The sequence below is a fragment of the Eubalaena glacialis genome, chromosome 11 (genome assembly GCF_028564815.1).
Source record: "Eubalaena glacialis isolate mEubGla1 chromosome 11, mEubGla1.1.hap2.+ XY, whole genome shotgun sequence".
Classification (NCBI taxonomy): Eukaryota; Metazoa; Chordata; class Mammalia; order Artiodactyla; family Balaenidae; genus Eubalaena; species Eubalaena glacialis.
Window position 1 is genome coordinate 14,756,054 of NC_083726.1, and position 20,919 is coordinate 14,776,972.

The 20,919-nt window shown below is 46.7% G+C and overlaps 1 protein-coding gene across 1 annotated transcript in view; it reads left to right on the forward strand.

Annotated features, from left to right (window-relative positions):
• The window catches only part of SYN3 (synapsin III), a 451,497-nt gene that overhangs the window by 130,956 nt on the left and 299,622 nt on the right, over positions 1–20,919 (forward strand). The window contains exon 5 of the mRNA XM_061204342.1: positions 19,369–19,525. Coding sequence (XP_061060325.1) covers positions 19,369–19,525 — 157 coding nt within the window. The remainder of the gene's footprint in view (positions 1–19,368; positions 19,526–20,919) is intronic.

A 20,919-nucleotide genomic window follows, 5' to 3' on the forward strand; every position in this document is an offset into this window, starting at 1 on the left:
AAAAAGGAATAAACTACTGAGAGATATGCATTATTTATCTATGCTGAGTAACAAACCACCACAAACTTATTGACATAACATAACACATATTTGTTATCTCACAGTTTCTGTCAGTCAGAAGTCTGGGCACAGCTTAGCCAGATCTTCCGCAAGACTGCAATCAAGATGTCAGCCAGGACTTGGTTCTTATCTGGAGGCTTGACTGGCAATGGGACCACTTCGAAGTTCATGCAAGTTGTAGGCAGAATTCACTTCCTTGTGTCTGTAAGACTGAGGGCCCTGGTTTCTTACTAGTTATCAGTCAGAGGCCACCCTCAGCTCCTGGAGGTTTCCCAAAGTTTCTTGTCACCTGGACCTTTCCATAGTTCTTCTCACAGCATGGCAGCTTGCTTCTTCAAAACAAACAAGGGAGAAAGAGAGCGCATCTGCTGGCAAGATAGAGACTTGTAACATGATCATGAGAGTGACATCACATTACCTTTGCCATATTCTAGAAACAAGTCCCGGGTCCTGCCCACACTCAGGGGAGGGGATTATATAAGGGCATGAACACCGGGAGGTCGGTCGGGGTCAGGTGGGTTACTTCCTAGTCCATCCTCTACAACACAGATGAATCTCAAGGACATTGTGTTGAGCAAAAGAAGCTAGGTACAAAAGACTACATACATTATAATTCCATTTATATGAAATCCTAGGACAGGCAAAGTAATGTATAGTCACTGAAAGATCAGTGGTTGCCTAGGGCCAAGGGAATGGGTCAGGGAGTTGACTGTAAGAGGGGCACAAGGCAACTTTGGGGGTGATAGAGGTATATATTTTGACCTGTGTGATGGTTATATGGGTTTATACATTTGTCAGAGCTCATCAAACTGTACATTTTAAATAAGTACATTTTATTTTGTGCAAATCATACTTCTAGGAAGTATATCTTTAAATATTTTTTGAAGTATTTTAAAAAATATACTCTGAATTTCACATTTTTATCGCCATTTTACCTATGAGGAAAACTGGGGTCCAAAACTTGCCCATAGCCACACAGCTGGTGGAGCTAGGATTCTAAGCCAGGTCTAACTGCAAGTGCATTCTGTCTTCCTCTGCTGCCACTTTCACAAAGAAGAAAACAGCGGCCTGGCAAGCTGAGGAAATATTCCCCAGGCCTCGCAGAAGTGGCAGAGAGTCTCAATCTTGTGTTTTTTGATTTCAAGTCAAGAGTTCTTTGTACCACTAGGTCTGCCAGACCTTGTTAAAAGCCTTGTAGCAGATTTTAAGAGTTATAATTGCATTTAAAAATTTATCCATATGTGTCATTGTAAATACGCTTAACAATGTTCTTCTCTTAAAACACATAATCCTATGAGCCAGTTCTTTAAAAGAATAATGTATGGTCTGAAGATGAAGGCTTCAGAAGGTGTGCCATATACTGTTGGTTGCTTGCCTTCTTTCTTGCCTCCTAAATCCTGAGTTTATCCAGATGTTGGCCATATACTTCAAGGAAACACAGACCCCTTCTAGTGCCAGGGGATGAATCTTGGTTTGTTTCAGCTAGTTGTGATCACTCTGTTCCCACTGAGAGAGGTGTGTTTAGGAAAGAGCCTGAGATGCAGTTCTGACCAGTGAGGCCTGAGAGGTACGTGCCAGGGGATTCTGGAAAATCTACGAAGCTTCTTTTTTAAGAAGGAAGGGACTTTTTCTGAAAGGTATGAGAGTGGGAACTTGGGAGTTGGGATGGGTCACTGATGATATGAGGGACAGTGTGAGGACAAAAGTCTATCCCTGAGAATAGCAGTGAGAAGGACACAAAGCATTTAAGTCCTTAAGGGTGATGCTGAGCCTCTGATTCACTCACCCCTGTGACCGCCCATCTCAGTAATGTAATACATTTTCTTTATTGCTTTAGTCATCACTGTTATTTGCAGCCAAAACCATCTTGCATACAGAAGGTATAAGCAGATACTGTCAAATACATTTTTTGCACCCAATTCCATGGTGCACAAAATTCTTATAAGCAATTGTATGCACTACAATACATTCAAAATTGCCATTCATCAATTGGCAGGCAATTGATGTTATACGTTGTGTGAATGCTGAGATTAGTTTCATTCTTAGAAATGCTTGTGAATAGCTGAAGATTAGAAAAAAACTGTCGATCTGTAGGGAATTGGTTGGCTAAATTAGGGTAGAGCCATATAATGAGACACAATTAAAAATAAAGAAGCATCTCCATTTGTACTGATATGAAGTGATTTTCAAGATATGCTAAGTAGGAGAACATGAGTCAGAACAGTATACAGAAGACTTTGAAGTATGTGGTCATGGAAAAACATCTGAAGTTCATTGCCAGGACTGTTGTGGTACAGGAAAGGAACTTGTAGGTGGATGCATGACCCTAAACAGAACTTTCACCATAGATAGCCCCACTGAGGACAGTAAGGGATGGTGGGGCTATAAGAAGCTATGTGGTGTGGTGGTGGACCAGCAACATGAAAACGGCTCACAAGATCAGTGTATTGGGGCAAAAGCATCAAGGATTGGGTGGGTTTGCAGCAGGGCTGCTGTGTATAGTCTCATATACATGAGATGATCTATTTTCAAGATATTAAAGAAATTTTTTTTAGTTAATTTATTTTTGGCTGCGTTGGGTCTTTGTTACGGCGTGCGGGCTTTCTCTAGTTGTGGCGAGCAGGGGCTACTCTTCATTGCGGCGCTTGGGCTTCTCATGGCGGTGGCTTCTCTTGTTGCAGAGCACGGGCTGTAGAGGCGTGGGCTTCAGTAGTTGCGGCTCGTGGGCTCTAGAGCGCAGGCTCGGTAGTTGTTGCGCATGGGCTTAGTTGCTTCGTGGCATGTGGGATCTTCCCGGACCAGGGCTCGAACCTGCATCCCCTGCATTGGCAGGCGGATTCTTAACCACTGCACCACCAGGGAAGTCCCTAAAGAAATTAAAATATATATATATACCTGGAAACTCTGGCATGTCTCACAAATAAACTCTACCAGCATCAATATTTAGCTAGCGTAACTAACATTTATCCGGGCTTGCTGTGTGCCAGACACTGGCCTCAACTCTTTATCTGGATTGGCAGAGATTCAGTCCTCATAGCACTATGAGGTGCATGTCATTGTTATCCTCTTTTTTTATAGATGGGCAAACTGAGGCACAGGAGTTTTAACTAGTATTCCGGGATCATACAGCTGTTAAATGGTAGAACCAGGGCTTGGGCCAAAGTTCATGTCCTAAACAATCTACTAATTGACTTCTGGGGTTATTGAAAGGATTAAATGAGTTATGTGTGCTTAGCCGGTGTGGGCCTTAACCAGTGGTCCCCAAAGAGTAGTCCATGCATCAGCAATGTTAGACATTTGTTAGAAGTATACTTAAATTCTTAGAAATGTTGCCCAGTTTCAGCCAAACCTAGTTTTACGTGTTGATGTGTTCCTTCGCTGGTGTGAGTATATGTGAAGTCCCACCCAGCAAAGGAAATAGTAATTCCATGCCAGCTGAACCTTGAGGAAAGCTACCTAAGTATTGTATATGTAGTTCCCACCTTGCTTTCTTGTCCAACAGGTATTTATTGACCACCACTATGGACTCAGCAGGAAATTATCCTGTGATCAATCAGTGATGTCCTACATGGGCTTAGGGGGTACCAGCACCCTACCATTCCCAGGCTGGCTGTGCGATCTGTGCATGCTGAAACCGGCTAAGTAATTCCTCCCCTCAACACAGCTGCTCCATGGGCCAGAGATCTCAAACTCCTTCCTTCCTCAATGCCTTTCACATAATAGATGCTCAGTAATGTCTCTTGATGAAGAAGTCTTCACAGTTCACCTGGTGGCAGCTGTCTTTTTAGCAAAGAGCACCTAACAGCAATTCTCAGCCTTGGCTGTCCTGTTACAGTTACCTGGAGAGCTTCTAAAAATCCCCAGCCTGGGGCCAATCATATCAAAATATCTGGGGGTGATAGAAGAGGGGAAGGAGTAGGTGTGAATAGTTTTGAGAGCTCCCCAGGTGATTCAGGGTGCAGCCAAGATTGAGAACCCCTAAGCTAGAGTAAAAAAGCCACATTGCAGAGGGTTCACCTGACAACCATCAAACCAGCAAAGGGTCACAGATGGAGACACAATGGGTAAAACCCAGATGACTTCCTTGAAAGCTGCCCTCCACTTCTCAGATTAGGCCTGTGAGCTGAGCTGGAAGCAGCCAAAATCCTGTCTTAAGAAGTTCCTGTGCACAGTGGAAGGTGCAGCTGGAAGCATTTATGCTGGAAACCCTGACTGGGTGATCGTCCTAAAATTGTTGCCATATGTCTCCAGCAGGGACGGCAGGGCCCACAGTTGTCCCTCCACCCCCTGCAGCCTCTCTTCCATCAGCACTTCAGTCCTCACCCATGGGAGCCCCCGGAGTAGCTTCATTAGTTTAATGATTTTATTGAGCATCTAGATTCCTTGCAATAGGCCAGGCCCTGGCAATGCAGATATAAATCCAGCATCATCCCCGGTGTAGTTCACAGCCTAGAAGGAGAAATGAGAAGTAAATCAACAGCTAGGATGTGATGTGATAAGAGTCAGAATGGAGAGTAGCACAGAAAGGTGAGAGCTTTGAGGAGGGGGCTCCAGAAGGAACAACACTGAGGCTTTTTTTCTTTTTCTTTTGAAATATTTGTATATATTTTTTAAAGTTTGGAATAATTTTAAGCAGAGTTGAACACACCAATTTAACAAATATTAACATTTTGCCATACTTACTTCAGATCTTTAAAGAAAACAGTTCTAAACTGTTTCAAGCACAGGAGCCTTTCAGAGAATAGTATAACAAACACCCATACACTGAGGTGGTGAGGGGCCAGGCCACCTGGCTCTGCAGTGGGACACTGGAGAGGTGCCTTAACCTCTCTGTGCCTCTGTCTTATTTAAAAAAAAAAACAACTTACACACTGCTCTATTTAAAATGGGTAACCAACAAGGATGTACTGTACAGCACAGGGAGCTCTGCTCAGTGTTATGTGGCAGCCTGGATGGGAGGGAAGTTTCGGGGAGAATGGGTACATGCATATGTATGGCTGAGTCCCTTTGCTGTGCACCTGAAACTATCACAACATTGTTAATCGGCTATACTCCAATATAAAATTAAAAGTTTTTAAAAAAACCACCTGCCTCTAAAGGTAATTGCCGGGATTAATTAAGGTAAAGCTCTTTAAAAGGCAAAATTTCCTCGCAGCACCATGTGCTTAATAAACATTACCTGTGGCTATCCATGTGCTCATGACCCTGCTTGTCAAATCAACATTCTGCAGCATTTGTTTTAGATTAGTTTATAAAGAAAAGTATAATATCACAGATGCTCTTAAAGACCCCTGTATGCACACCTCCCTGTTCTGACTGCTAAGGAAAAGGAAAGGTTAGCCAGGAGGCCAGGGTGGGAAGGTGCACTGCAGGACATGGGGCAGGGGAGAGCCTGACTTCTGAGGAAACCCTCCAGTGTGGTCAGAAAGGAAGGTGACAGCCGCTCAGGGGAGGAGGTGGGAGGGGTGGCCTGGTGCGTCAGCAAAGACCCTCAGGAGCCCGTTTCCCACCACAGAGGATCCACCCAACTCTCTCCTCTCTCCCAGGAAACCCTTGGGGTCCCTTTTAATGGCTCCTTTCAAAAAATAAACCAACAAACAAAAAAAGATAAAGAAACCTCACCCACACTTGCTCCTCAGTCGGGGAAAACTCCACCCTGTAGGGGCTGGCTTTGAGAGGAGAGTCCCAGGGGAGCTGCAGGAAGGGGGCTTAGGACCCCTGAAGTCATTGCTGCCCGAGTGCCCTGGAGGCAGGAAATGAGGATTTAGGGCTGTAGCCCAGCCAGGAGCACTCAGCCTCCCTTAGCCCCAGGTCTATTTCAGTGAACAGTAAGCTTGGGGAAGATGTCTTTCTGGGAACTCTGCACCCCTCCAGGTGGATACTTCTTGCTGAGTGAGCTGAGGAGAGAACCCCTGATTTGTTCAATAGTTAATCTGACAGAGGCACACGTGTGGTTCGTCAGGCACAGATATTTGTGGGGAAGGCCTTGGGTATAAGTGTATACTAGCACCCAGTCTCAGCTGGAAATGTGCTCTCCCGTCACCCCCCGGCAGTACCATCATTTTTTATCTCAAAATGGGCCTTCCCCCATCTTCCCCTCCCCTCCGCTTCCCCAGCATCCGCTCCAGCCACTGCTGAGCAACAGCTGCTCTGAGGCCCATCTCTCATCAGCTGCCTTATCTCCCTGATGAATAACGTTCCCCTTCCCCGCAGCGGCAGCCTGGCAGGAGGCCCGCCCCAGCGTGGAGCAGGCTGCTGACAGGGCTTGGAGCCCAGGCAGCTGTTAGAGAGCAGGACGCTCCCCTGGCCCCCGCGTGGGGTGAGGGCTAAGCTCCCTGCCTCACAGACACATGGCACCCGGAGACCCCACAGCCATGGCGAGCTGCACCTCGCAAACCCAGCCATTCCAAGTACACCTCAGCACCCTTTGGATGCGGTAACTATTCTGGGTGCCGGGAAGACAGAGGCCCGTGAGTCCTGCTCCACAGGAGTGGGGACTGCTTATGGGAGATGTGATTTGCACTTATGGTACAGAGCTCTATATTTCATAGCTCTGCGACCCAGAGAGCATGTTTAACCACTCCTGGTCTCGGTTTTTCCCATTTGCCAAATGGGCTGATAATAGTGTTGTATAGATGCTGTGGTTCTCTGCTCAGGCCCCCCTTGCCAGCCAGTGCACCCATCCCCCTCACTGTGAGTGCTGTGGTAATGGCTATACCTCTGGCCTTCTCCAGAGCCTTTGGCTTATGGTAACAGCATCCCTGAGACGGCCGAAAGGCTATCTCCTTCGGCCACCATTCCCCCTCCCATCAGGGGAGCTGGTAACTGACTGATACTGGGGACACAAAAGCCCAGTTCTCTTTCCTCAAGATGGGACAACTCCATGGGGCTATTTATGCTCCAGAAATTTCTGTAGATCAAGCCAAGGCTAGAGCTTACCCACAGCTACATCCATCCTCAGCCCCTTCACCTGCCTGTCCTGCTTCTCTTATAGCTTTTCCTCAAGAGCACACCCTCCCTCCATGAATCATAGGCTTTGGAAGCCTGTTTTGGGCACCTCGTTTAGGGGACTCAACCCAAGACAAGGACCCACTTCACAGGGGCTTTATGTGAGGATTCGATAAGATAAGGCTTGAAAAGCCCCTTGTGGGTGCCTGGCACTCAGCAAGTACCCAATAGTCAGTGATCGTGATTCTTATAAACTACTGCTACATGACAGAATGTCACAAGGGAACTCGGACAGATACGACAGAGAGGTTGGTGATGATAGCCTTGGTTCCAAGTCTGCAACTGGAAGCAGTTATCCTAGGAAGGGCCCTTGGAGGTCACTTAGCCCAACTGTCCTTTTACCAGTGAGAAAACTGAGGCCCAGAGAGGAGAAGCTGCAGTGTCAGAGACCCACGGCAAGTCAGGGGCAGAACTGGGACTAGACTATGCCATGCTTTGCCCACCGTTCCTCATGCTCTTTTGCTGTCTTGGGATCCTTCGTCCCTGCTAGTTGTTGAAGTGCTGCTGACTTTAGATGGGCCAGGACCCTGGGAAGGGAAGTCAGAGCACACTCCATTTCCACATGCACGTCCTGAGCACCTACTAGGACTGGACACCTGCCAGGCAGTCAGGGGCGTGGTATACACAGATATGCAACAGCCCCTGGTTGTTCAGAGACCTGCACTGTTTTCAGAGTGTGTGTGTGTGTGTGTGTGTGTGTGTGTGTGTGTGTTGGTTAACTTTTATCCCAGGAAGTAAATAATACCAGCCCATTCTACAGGGAATGACTGATTCAGAGTGAGCTTTGAAAGACCAGTAAGAGCAGGTAGATGAGCAAGAGCATTCCTGGGCTCACTGTTTACCATATTAAATACATAGGAATAGTCTTAATTTCCACAGTGCTCTCTCTGAATAGTCCGCTGTCCTTTTCATTTTCCCCAAGTATGCATAGAGTTACAAAGGTGAGACAGATCGTGGCTTCCGGGTATAGCTGGAGTCCTGTGTGGCTGAAGTATAGGATGCATATCATCTATTTGACCGTAGATGACCACAGTGGAACTGGAGAATTAGACCTTTTAAAATCAAACCAGACTCAGGATTCTCTGTGTCATGCTATAGCAATTGGGCTTCAATCTGTACACAGTGGGCAGCCTCCGAAACCAGGAGAGCAACACGCTCAGATGTGTGTCCTACGAAAATGTCTCTGGGCAACGTGGAGAGGAGACTTGAGAGGCAAGGCAAGAACCCTGCCCCCAGATGGAGGCAGCCTTGATTAGGTGAAAAGTTAGGTAGGAGACCACAGCTCGTGAGCTGTCAGGAGATGCTGTGTGAGGAATTTCCACATGAGCCAGACACCCTGAAGGTGACAGGAATGGAGGATGGGAGGAAATTGTGAGGAAGTGGGATTTGAGTTGGAACTTTTGAAGGGCAGTTTCCTAAGCATGGGGAGTGGTGTGGACAGAGTGCAGTATGAATGGGTGCGAGATGAGCGTGGGGTCAGCAGGACCACGGACCTGGGCGGAAGGCCGTCCTAGGAGCACAGAGGTGTCGGAGCTAAGCATGGGGAGTGGTGTGGACAGAGTGCAGTATGAATGGGTGGGAGATGAGCGTGGGGTCAGCAGGACCACGGGCCTGGGCGGAAGGCCGTCCTAGGAGCACAGAGGTGTCGGAGCTAAGCATGGGGAGTGGTGTGGACAGAGTGCAGTATGAATGGGTGGGAGATGAGCGTGGGGTCAGCAGGACCACGGGCCTGGGCGGAAGGCCGTCCTAGGAGCACAGAGGTGTCGGAGCTAAGCATGGGGAGTGGTGTGGACAGAGTGCAGTATGAATGGGTGGGAGATGAGCGTGGGGTCAGCAGGACCACGGACCTGGGCGGAAGGCCGTCCTAGGAGCACAGAGGTGTCGGAGCTAAGCATGGGGAGTGGTGTGGACAGAGTGCAGTATGAATGGATGGGAGATGAGCGTGGGGTCAGCAGGACCACGGACCTGGGCGGAAGGCCGTCCTAGGAGCACAGAGGTGTCGGAGCTAAGCATGGGGAGTGGTGTGGACAGAGTGCAGTATGAATGGATGGGAGATGAGCGTGGGGTCAGCAGGACCACGGGCCTGGGCGGAAGGCCGTCCTAGGAGCACAGAGGTGTCGGAGCTAAGCGGAGGCCCAGGCCACATTCTGGGGAGCCCTGAGCCCCAGGGGAAGAAGTATGAACTCCCGCCTGTGGGCAGTGAGGCTGCTGGAGGATTTTGAACAGCAGAGTGGCAGGAGGGAAGCAGGATTTCAAGATTAGCGCAGGAGTGGGATGTAGATGAGGGTGGCGGCGGGAGAGGGACCTCCCCCCGCAAGTTGGAGAACACGCACTGCCCGCTTTCAGGCCACATCCCCCCGTCCAGATAAGTTTGGTTTGCACACACAATGTGGTCCCATATTTTTTTAAAAGGAGAGATTTCACACAAAAAGATTTCATATAAAAGGCAGGTTTCTGGCTTCATTTGAAAATCAGAGGATTTGGTAAGACTGGACCAAGTGTTTCCATGTGGCCACCATATGCTGGAGTTGGTCACAATTGCCCCCTATAGGTGCAGCCTTGAGTTTCATTGGAGTTTTTCCCATAGCAGTCCTGCTTTATTTATTTTTGGTGCATGGTGATTTTTAGAAATTTTTGAATGAGCCATCAACATTTAAGTAACTGAGAATTTCTTATAAATATCGAGATTTGGGCTTCTTTAGAAAGGCATTAGGGCCACCTGGGACCTCGTTCCTAGGAGGCCATAACGTCTAGAGCTTAGGCTGTTTTCCATTTCACCAGTCCCTACTTCTCCCAGCTCTCCACAGAGGCCTGCGTTAGCTACCGTCTGTCATAGAGGCTGTGCTCCTACAGGAAGACGAAATGTTTCTAGCGCTCAAGTCGTTATCAAAAGTGGGAAAATGAAAGATAGAGTAGGGGACGTGCCTGCTCCTAAAAAAGGTTGGAGAGAACATTGTGGAAATGAAGAATATTCCCGTGTTTAATTTGGAAACAAAGAGAGTATGTGTTAGAAGAAGACCACCAAGGACACTGCTAGAAAAGACTGGCCCGCTCCCCTAGCCTGATGTTACCTGCTTGGGCCCTGTTGGCATTTAGCTTGGGAATCCTGGGGCAGAGGCGGGGGGGGGGGTCACGTCACACTCAGCACTCAGCAGTCTGGATTCTGCGCTTCAGAGGAGCAAGAGGAGGGATTTGTGACCAGGGGTTAGGAGCTAAGGGTGTGTTGAGATGTCCTGGGCATGAGGCAATGAGAGGGAAAACCAGAGTGAGAGTGGGGAGTGGGAGTGTAGGGGGAAACCCTAGACACTTCTGGAGTGGGGAGTCGGCTCCCTACATAGGGGGTCAGAGAGAAGAATCGCAGATGACTTCAGGGTGACAGATCCTGGGTTCCTGGGGGCATGGGAGGTGCCTTAACAGAAGGCAGGAGATCCACACTGGGGGAGGCTGATGACTTAGGGTCCAGGCACAGTGCGTCTGAGGTGATAAGGATGGTGCTGGTAGCACACTTGCTGTGTACATCAGCTTTGAAGCACTCAGGTCTCATGTGGACCTTGTTCTTGTGCTTAATCTCTCGGTGCCTTAGTTTCTCTTTTAAAAATTATTATTTATTTATTTACTTTACTTTTATTTTTATTTATTTATTTTTAATTGAAGTATAGTTGACTTACAATATTATATTAGTTTTAGGTATACAACATAGCGATTCGATATTTTTATGGATTATTGGTGCCTTAGTTTCTTGAAAAATAAGGCTATTGATAATCTCCCTCCTCCAGGGTCATTGTGAGGATTAAAGATAACATAATTAAAAGCCTAAAAATGACTCCTGGTGCAGAGGAAATGCTCTGTTCCACTATTGCCTGTGAGGACAAGGTGGGTGAACCCACTGAATGGAGGCGATTTCACAGGGCAGGGAACCAACACTGGGCCTTGGAGAAGAGCCATAGGAGGGGAGAAGACACAGTGAGGAGCCGGGAGGAAGCAGCTGGGAAGCAAGGGGAGAGAGCGTCTTCAGGGCGGGGACAATGAAAATCATGCTACGGAAGCCACGAGGACCAGGGTGAATTCGCCCGCCAGCGGACTCTTGGCAATGTCTAGAGACATTTTTAGTTGTCACAGCTGGGCATGGAGGTGCTACTGCATCTGTTGGGTGGAGGCCAGGGATGTGCCTCACCCTACAATGCACAGGGCAGCCCCCACAAGGAAGAGTTCTCCAGGTCCAAAGGTCAGTAGTGCAGAGAGCGAGAAACCCTTCTCTAGAGCCAACAGCTTCCAGGTTTGACTCGTGGTTCCACCAACAACAGCTGTGTAACCTCGGCAAGTTCCTTAACCACTCTGTGCCTCAGTTTCCTTATCTGGAAAATGGGGATGAAAATAACAGCTGCTTAAATGAGTCAGGCTTAAATGATTGAAGATATGCGGAGAGCTTAGAATAGAGGCTCATTGTACATTAGCTGTTATTAGAAATCAAGGAAATTGAGGGCATAGCAGAGTCGATTTGATCCTGGAGTTTGGCTTTTAGGAATGATCTCAGTGTGATTTCACTAGGGTGGAAAGGGGGATGGCAGCCAGATGCAGAGGGTGATGGAGATGGGTATGTGGGAATTGGGGCTAGCAGGCACAGACAGTAGCAACTGGAGGAAGTGGGGGAATGGCTAGTTATGGCTGCCAGGCCAAGTGAAGGAGGTTGTTTTACATTCAGTTATTTATTTATGCCAATCAAAAGTTCTGGTTATTGCCCAAACCACATGATAACAAAAAAGGAAATTTTCAAAACGAAAGAAATCACCTGCAGCCTTGCCACCTTAACAAATTAACAATGTTCCTGCTCCCCTTCCAGGCCTATCATTTTTACAGTGCTTTAGTCATTACACAGATTTTCTTTTCTATTGTTTTATGTCACATGAAATTGTCCCATAAGCATTTTCCATGATGTTACATCATTGTTAGATTTATCGCTTTTTTCCAAAATGAAGATAAACCTCATTGTTTTTTCCTAGTTGTAAAAACGCTTTGTGCTCTTTTTTTTAAATGCAGATGGTACCAAAAAGTCTGAAGAAGAATGTAAAAACCCCCATTTTCCATCCCACCCTACAGAGATAGCCAGCTTAGCATTTGTGGTGAACATCCTTCCAAACAAATCTCCATGCATTATTCTTTTTGTTGATTTGTTAACTCTTTTACGTAAATATGAACATTACTGTCATTCATTTTCAACCTTGAAGCGCAGGTTTTCTTATTGTTGGAGTCGGGGTTGTTGTTTTGGGAAGTGGGGAGGGGGCTGTGGATGGATACACACAAGAACAAAGAAAGCCAGGAAGCTGTTAGAAAGAGGAAATATTGCGGGTGTGCAGAGTATTCGTTTCCTGAGGCTGCTGTAGTAGCTAAGTACCAGAGGCTGGGCGACTTACACAACAAAAATATATTCTCTCACGGTTCTGGAGGCTGGAAGTCTGAGATCAAGGTGTCAGCAGGGCCATGCTCCCTCTCAAGGATCTAGGTGAGGATCCATCCCTGTCTCTTCCTGGCTTCTCTTGGTTGCCAGCAATATCTGATGTTCCTTGACATGTAGACACATCACTCCAACCTTTGGCTCCTTCGTCACATGGCATTTTCCTATTCCTCTCTGTGTCTGTGTCCAGATTTACCTCTTCTTATAAAGATTCCAGTCATTGGATTAGGGCCTGCCCTACTCCAGTATGACTCACCTTAACTTGATTAAATCTGCAAACACCTATTTCCAATTAAGGTCACACACACACACACACACACACACACACACACACACACACGTACGTAATGGGGCTCAGGACTTCAGTGTATCTTTTGGGAGGGACACAATTCAACCCATAACATGTGGGATCCCCAGGGTGATGGAAGAGGAGGATGGAGCAGCAAGGACTCCTTCTCTGAAATGAAAGGGAAGGAAGAGACTAGGGTAAAGAGACGGAGATTCTGAGGCTGAGAAGGGAGACGAGGAAGCCTACTTCCTCCAGCAACTCGTGTCTGTGTTTTATTAACCTCCTAGTAGTTTACAGAGAGCCCCAGGATCCATCAGAGAGCCTGGCTGTTCATAAACCCTGCCGGGCCCCTTCCCCACCGTCATCACGCCGTGCAGCTGGCAGCTGCTGTGCGGGCCCCACAGACCTCACTGCGGCATCCTGTTGTCTGCTTCTCGCCAGATTCCTGGTTGGCTGCCACCTACTTTCTTTTCGGCCTGGACTAATTTGTTGCAGTCCTCAGGCTGGAGGGAAGCATCGCTAATTCCCAAAGTCCTTCCACATGGCCCACTCAGAGCCCTCCATCTGCCAAGTGTGCACATCTCCTCTGTTCTGTCCTTGCTGGAGGTTATGGTCCCTCAGCCTTCAGGAGTATGGCCATTCCCCCTCCCCTTTTCCTCAGGACACCTGTTTTTGCTGGCTTGCTCAGTTCTCTTGGTCTCCTTCTCACAGATTTGGTACCTGAGGTTGAATTTTCAGAGGGGGAGGGGAATGGGGAAGGATTGTGAGAAATGTGGAGAAGTTACAAGGACACCCGAAGTCTCTGCTGGTGGAGGCAGATGTCAGGAAGTCCAGAGCCTTCCCAGGTGTGGCTGGGGTTAGGTCTGAGTGTGATGGGTAAACATGTGACCAAAATTAGCAACATTGTCACCCTTAGTCAGCCTGGCTCTCCGGGAACAGGGGACTGTTACAAAATAGCAGTCAAGTGGCTGAGAATAATGAGGCTTCTGCTTATTAACTTAGGTCCCAGGCAAAGCCCAGCCAGAAATCTTTTCTTGCCACTGCAGGCTTCTGCATATTGAGGGAATTATTACACTTCTCCAGTGGTTAAAAGTCACTCAGCCTTTGGCCCCCTACCTCTTGACGCTGCCTGGAGCACCTAATAATCTCCGAGCAATGCGTCACCTGTCCCAACTCTACCATTTAATTATATGTTGTCTTTGATTTCCTCTCCAGTGTCGACTGCCACTTCTGAGAAAGACCTGGGATCAGAAACCCAAATAATATAGCTCATATTAAGTCTAAATAACAGGAAAACCCAAGTACAGCCTCCAGCCAGGATGTGCCAGCTTGTTTGGGACTGAAGGAGGTCTTCTTGCTCAGGCATGACAGACACAGGGTGTGGGCCCAGTGGGTCTGTGGAGACAGAAGAGCAGGAGGGGGTCATGAGAGTTGTTGGGAATTTCTACCTAGCCTCATCTCTTGCCACCACCTCATCAGACCTCATACTCCAGCCGTGCAACCAATTGCAAACTTTGCCACTTCTTCCCAGTATCAGCCAGAGCAGTAGTGATGGGAAGCGCCAGAACCAATTCAAACTAGTGTAGGCAAAAGAGAAAACTTAATAGCTCACATAACTCAGAAGATAAAGATGGCTCTGGTGTCAGGATCCAGGGGCTCAGTGACGCAGACAGGCTTTTGTCTCCCTCCTTGTGTTGTTCCTAGTGGCACTTCTGGTACAGGTGGGATCCCGCCATGGAGCAGGAAAACGGTGTTCATCAGCCCCACGTGACATCACTCCAGCTTAGCTGGCCCCGCAGAAGAGGATTGCGACGGGCCCATTTGATGTCAGCAACGCAATCCTTAGACCAGTTAATGCCCAGGGAAATGTGGTTCTCTGGTTGGAGAGGATTTCATCACGGAATCTGTTTCCCCTCAAAAAGAAGGCTGCTGAGAAGAGAAAACAAAACCAGCACAATCCATTACACCCCCCACTTCAGGGGTTCGTTCTTGCAGTTGCAGGTGCCGTTCCCTCTACCTGGAAACCTTTAAAACCCTGTCCACCTGACAAAGCCCTACTTTTCTTCCATGACCCAGCCAGCGTACACTCGTCCACACCCTCCCCAGACAGAGGGCCACCTTAGTGTTTCATACATGCCTCTGTTATTTCACTCACTCACTTTTTCTTTTGTTCTTTTAGCAAATCCTTATCCTTTAGCTTTGCACCCACCTCCTCTAGGACTGTGAGTTTCATGAAAGCAGGGATTGTGTCCCAGTCATCTCAGGATCTCCAGCCTCTACAGGGATGCTTGGTCCACTGTCAGGCCCAGAAGCTACTGACCACATCCTTGGATGTTGGGGTGACATGCAGGCTGTGGCTGTTCCCTGACTGGATAGAGAATCTTGGGTGCTGGGTATGGAGGGAGGAACTAAGTGCTGGAGTCACTAACTTTTCTGCTTTCCATGCAAATCCCTTGTATCCCAGGCTGTCTGGAAGGACACTGTGCATTCTGGGCAGCAACCAATGGCAGAATTTGAACTGTGACACATGCCTGATTTGCTGTGATACATTACACATGGAGAGTGTTTATTTCTCACATATTGTATCTGAGAATCTTAAGCAGTCATGGGGTCTGACTTTCATTCTCTGGGGTTAAAACCTTCTTGGTGATGCTGACATACCTCCAGGAACACAGGAGTCATTACCTTGTAAGGCAGCCCCCTGGTTATTAGGGGCCACATGTTATCTCCTGGCTACTTTGGCCATCAGTCCTAATTCTCTTCTCTAGGGCCACAAGGAAAGAGGTCACTCCTTTTTCCACTTCGTGTTCACTCATTCTTTCATGTGTACATGAATTCATTAACTTCATCATTCATTTAAAAATATTGATAAGGCAATAATAAGGTTTATTTCTGGGTAGTAGAATTATAGGTTGGTTGTTTTTTCTTTTTTTGTATTTTCTAAACATTTACTCTAAGGTTTCACTTGTTAAAAAAAGTAATAAAGCTTTGTAGTATATCAGAAAAAAAAAAAAAAATATTGATAAGGCCTATTTTGTCCAAGATGGGCAGGTCCCCTGTTCTCATTGAGCTGACATCTTTAGAGGGGAGAGACAGACAATAAACAACTTAACATATAAACAGGAGAAATACAATTGTCATAAGAGGTGTGAAGAAAAGAAAATAGGGCAATATGAGGGTTGGGAAAAATTTCAATAGAGCAAACAGGACAGGTGTCTTTCAGGAAATGAATTTGAGCCAATGAGTGATAAGAATGAGGCACCCGCGAACAATTTGGGAAAAGAGCATCCAGGTTGAGAATTAGAGGGAGGAGCAGTTGTCAGTGTGGTTTGGGTGGAGGTGAGGGAGGGGATAAAGTAGAAATGAGGATGGAGAGGTGGGCAGGGACCTTGTAGCCATGGTAAGGAGGTGAGGATCTGTCATCGGAAAGAGGGAAGACTTCTGAGGGCTTTGAGCATGGAGTTGATGTATAATTTTAAAAGAGCACTTGGAATATGGAAGCTTGAGGTAGAGTCCCAAATCCCGGAAGACAAATAGGAGGTGGCCACTACTTTATTTCAAAGAGTAAGAAAGATCTGATTTAGAGGTGAGCTCTAGACAGCCTGGGAAGACAGCACCATAATACCTGGGGCTGGGGTCAGAGTATCCCAAGACAGGCCATCGGATACTCTTTTTGGAAGGTGGTCTGGGAAGGGCACCTCCTTTTTCTAGATAGCCAGATTTCCCCCCCACTCCCAGGCTGTGTTCTTCTTATGAGTTCTCCACAAACAGTGAAAAACTAGGAGGCTGCCCAGCACAAGACTTTATTTCCTCCTGGAGCAGAGTGAAGTTGCCCTAGTGAGGCACCAAGTGTGCTAGCACCATTGTCTGTGAGGGAAACTACACTGCCAGGAAGAGGGGGCATCGTGCTGTCGGAAGTGGGGCCCCGGAGGACCCTCGGAGCATCAAAGCAGAGAGAGAAATCAAAAGGAAAAGACTCAGGGGGAATGGAAAATGTGTTTCCATATTTTCTTAAGATTCACAGCCATAAAAAAAAAAAGGCAAGCAACTAGTAAAAACATTACTGCGTGTGACAGATAAAGGGCAGCATCCTAACACAGAGCTCACGTCAATGAGGAAACAGGGAGGCCCCATTTTTTTTTTTAATGGGGAAAAATGTGAGCAAACTTTTACAGGAAAGAAAATGCATATGGCTAATAAAAGTACTCGATCTCACTAAAATCAGAAAAATGAGAACTAAAACAGCAGTGGGGTGCAGAGTATCTTTTGGAGGAAATGGTTTATAAATTGAAAAATGTATTTTTTAAAGACTGCTGTGCTGGTGAGCCTGCAGTGAGGAGCTCGCTGTCAGGTGCAGTGGTGCTGTGCACCTTTAAAAAGGGATACTCTTTCGAGTGCCTTTAAAAAAGTTCATACCCTTTAACCCAACGATCCCACTTCACAGACTCTATCTTAAGGAAATAGTTTTAAATGAAGAGGTTGATTTGTGTGCAAAGATGTGCATGTGTGAAATATTGGAAAGAGGCTACTTGATAATAATAGATGATTGGTTGGCTTAATATGGTATATCCATTCGGTGCACTATTATTAGGTAGCCATTAGAAATGATATTTTTGAAGATATTTTGGTAGGGAAAATACACTGCAATATGTGGAAAATAGCAAAATCATAATTAACAGAAAGCAGGAAGTCAATTATGAGTATGAATGCATATTATATATATGAAAATACGTTAGTGAATCATAATGTACATGTAAGGAAACACATAGAAAGGTTATTAGAATTTTCTCTGAGTTGAGAATTACAGGTAATTTTGTTTACTTCTATGTGTTTTCCAAGGGTGTTTTTTCTTTTTTTCCACAATGAACATACATTATTTTAAAAATCAGATAAATGTAGAAAATGGTTGTCTTATAAGTCAGTGCTCCCTTTGGTCCTCAGATCCCTGTGAGAGGCACACACACCCCTTCATCCCGCCTTCCATCTCTCTTGCTCTAAGACACTGCAAAGTGGAGGGCAGAGGGCAGAAGGAAAGCAGGGAAGTGGGTGCGACCTCCTGCTGTGCCACGGTTTTGCTGAGTGACCCGGGACATGTCACTGCCCGGCGACAGGGCTCAGTTTCCGCATCTGTAAAATGCACTGGTGGAGCTGGTTCACCTCTAAGAATGTAACAGGACTGTAGGCACAGCAGGTCCCAAGCTTCTAGCCCAACGCCAACCCTAACCACAGTGACGTCACTGACCGCTTCTGTGAGCAAATGCCACCCACACCCAGATGTCACCGTCCACGCGGCCGCCCTCGGGACGAGTTACAACTTAGCCGGGGAGACCCTTGCCCTTTCCTTTGGGAACAGGAGGTGATGTTCATGTACATCGTTCATTCCTTCAACATGTTCTTGTTACGCGCCTGCTCCTGGGTGCCAGCCCCTGGGGGCAAGCACCATAAGGCCCAAGCTCAGAGTGATTCAAAAAGTGTCTTCCCTGGGGGCAAGTCTTTTCCCTTTGAGAGTTATTTTAATTTATATTTGAATTATTTTAAAGAACTAAAGTTTATTTGAAGCTAAGTGTCTGACTCTGGATGAGCCAGATGGATCACACCATTTTAAGTGTAAACCACCTACCTACCGTGAGTCTGATTTTCTCGTGTGACTTAGAAATGAGGAATCCAGAAACAGGTGGATCCTTGGCAGTGTGAATAAAACAATGTGTGAATCCACCTGGAGCCGTGTGATGGAGGGAAGAGCATGTGGACTTGGAGCCAGATGACCTGAGGTCAAACGTGGCTCTCCTGCTTCCCAGCTTTGTGACTTGGGGAAGTTCACAACTTCTCTGACCTGCAGGTTCTCATCTGTAAGGTGGAGAAATAGTCCCAACCGTACCCAGGTTTGCTTGTGAGCATTAATCAGGATCTTATTTCCAGAGGGACCTGGCAAAGAGGGACCTGGCAAAGAGCCTGGCATGTTCTTGGCCATCACGTCAGTACTCTTGCTGCTTTCCAGAGGTTGCTACTTGAAAGGGGCAAGACACGTTGGAGATATACAAGAAGAAAGCCATGTTGCACCATCGTTGAGATCCAGGGTTGTGAGGCTACATAGACCTGGCCCTGCCACTCACCTGCAGTGTGTCTTTTTGAGGAAGTGACCTGATCTTCCTGAGCCTCAGGGTGCTCCTCTGTAAGATGGAGTTGATGGCAGCAATACCCACATCCCAGGGCAGTGGTGACGACTCAGTAACATGTGCATCCACCGTAGTGCCTAGTAAAATCGCAGTATATTCACTGCACTGTTTGATACATTTTTTTCCAATTGCAAATGAAATAGTTGTTCAATATAGAAAATTTAGAAAACGACCTTAAAAAGAAATAGAAGAAAGTATGAATTGTTTTCAGTCCTTTTACTTTGCAGTTGCTGTGTGTTTGCATCTGAGCTTCCTCATCCACACTCCCACACCCCATCTGCATTCTGAACTGAGGCGCTATCCCCAGCAGGCTATGGCTTGTTGCCCTGATTGTTCCATCAATGCAAGGTATGTAACACTGCTGCCGGCCCCTCTCTTGGCAGATCCTTCAAGCCGGACTTCATCCTTGTCCGCCAGCATGCCTACAGCATGGCCCTGGGTGAAGACTACCGCAGCCTGGTCATCGGCCTCCAGTATGGAGGGCTGCCTGCCGTCAACTCCCTCTACTCCGTCTACAACTTCTGCAGCAAGCCCTGGGTGGTAGGTGCTGGGCCAGGCTGACCCGGAAGGAAGGGGGAGGCAGTGGCTGACCTCCCAGCCCTGAAGTGGACCCATTCCCCAGCATGGAGGCCCAGTAATAAAAGGAGTCTTTTTAAAGCAACTGAATAAACAACTTAGATCCCAAACTCCTTCTTGTAATTATTACCCAATGATATTATATAGCATATTATGATACAGTGTTATGTTATAATAATGTTAGTGGTAAGAGGGAGTACCCTACTGCTCTTATTAATATTTGAGCATGTCATCATTTTTGTTTAAAGGTCAGCACTGTTTATTGAGCACTTACTATGTACTGGAAAACTGTGCTGCCTGGTGCTCACGCTATTGCTATCATGTGAAGTGAGCATCATTACTCTATTTTACAGAGAAGGAAGATCAGCTTTAGGGCCGTTAAGGAACTCCCCAGGGTCATGGAGCCAGGGAGGGGTGAAACCCAAACTTGAAGTCATCTCTCTCCAATCCCTAATGCTCGATTCCTCTCCCACTTTTATTCATTAGTTTCATATTCATTCATTTGATATGCCTTTCCATCCAAATGTTACCTGTAAGAGAGACTTTTCCTAAAATATCACCCCATCACTCCCCAAATACTCTCAAATTTCTTACCCTGCTTTATTTTTTCCCCAAATACTTATCTCCACCTAGAATGACATATTTATTCATTCATCTCTATTATCCAGCTCCCCTACTTGAAATAATGTATTCATGCAACAAACAGAGCACCTACTATGTTCCAGGGACTGTTCTAAGTTCTAGGAACATGGCAGTGAGCAAATCAGACCAAAATCCCCGGATCTTACATTGTAGTGAGCAGGGGCACATGCAGCATGTTAATAGACATGCCAAATATTTAATATGACATGATAAGTGTCAAGGGGAAAACAAAGCACGAAGGGGAAGAGGAAATGTAGAGGTTGGGGGGTATGTAGGATGTGCTCTGTGAAGCTCTTAGCCATCTCATCTCTTCTTTTCTTGTCTCTCTGCATGGTCTCCTGGTGGTAAGGCAGTGGTTGAGAACATGGGCTCTGGAGCCAGACTGCCTAGGTCCAGGCTCCTCCATTTATGAGCTGATTAGCCTTGTGCAACTTGCTTGATCTCTCTGAGTTTATTTTCCATGTTTGTAAAAGGATGATAAAAATAGGGCCCTCTTGGTAGGGTTATGAGTTAATACATGTAAAGTACTTAGAATGGTGGGTGGCATTAAGTACGTACTCAATAAATGGTAACAACTATTATTGTCCCTAGTGTTAGGAACGAGGTCTCTGCAGAGCTGGCACTCAGTATTTATTGAATGCATACATGCATTAATTTAGTAGATATGGATAGTCTTTAACCACTGTTACCATGGCTTTGGTCTCCTCCTCATTCTT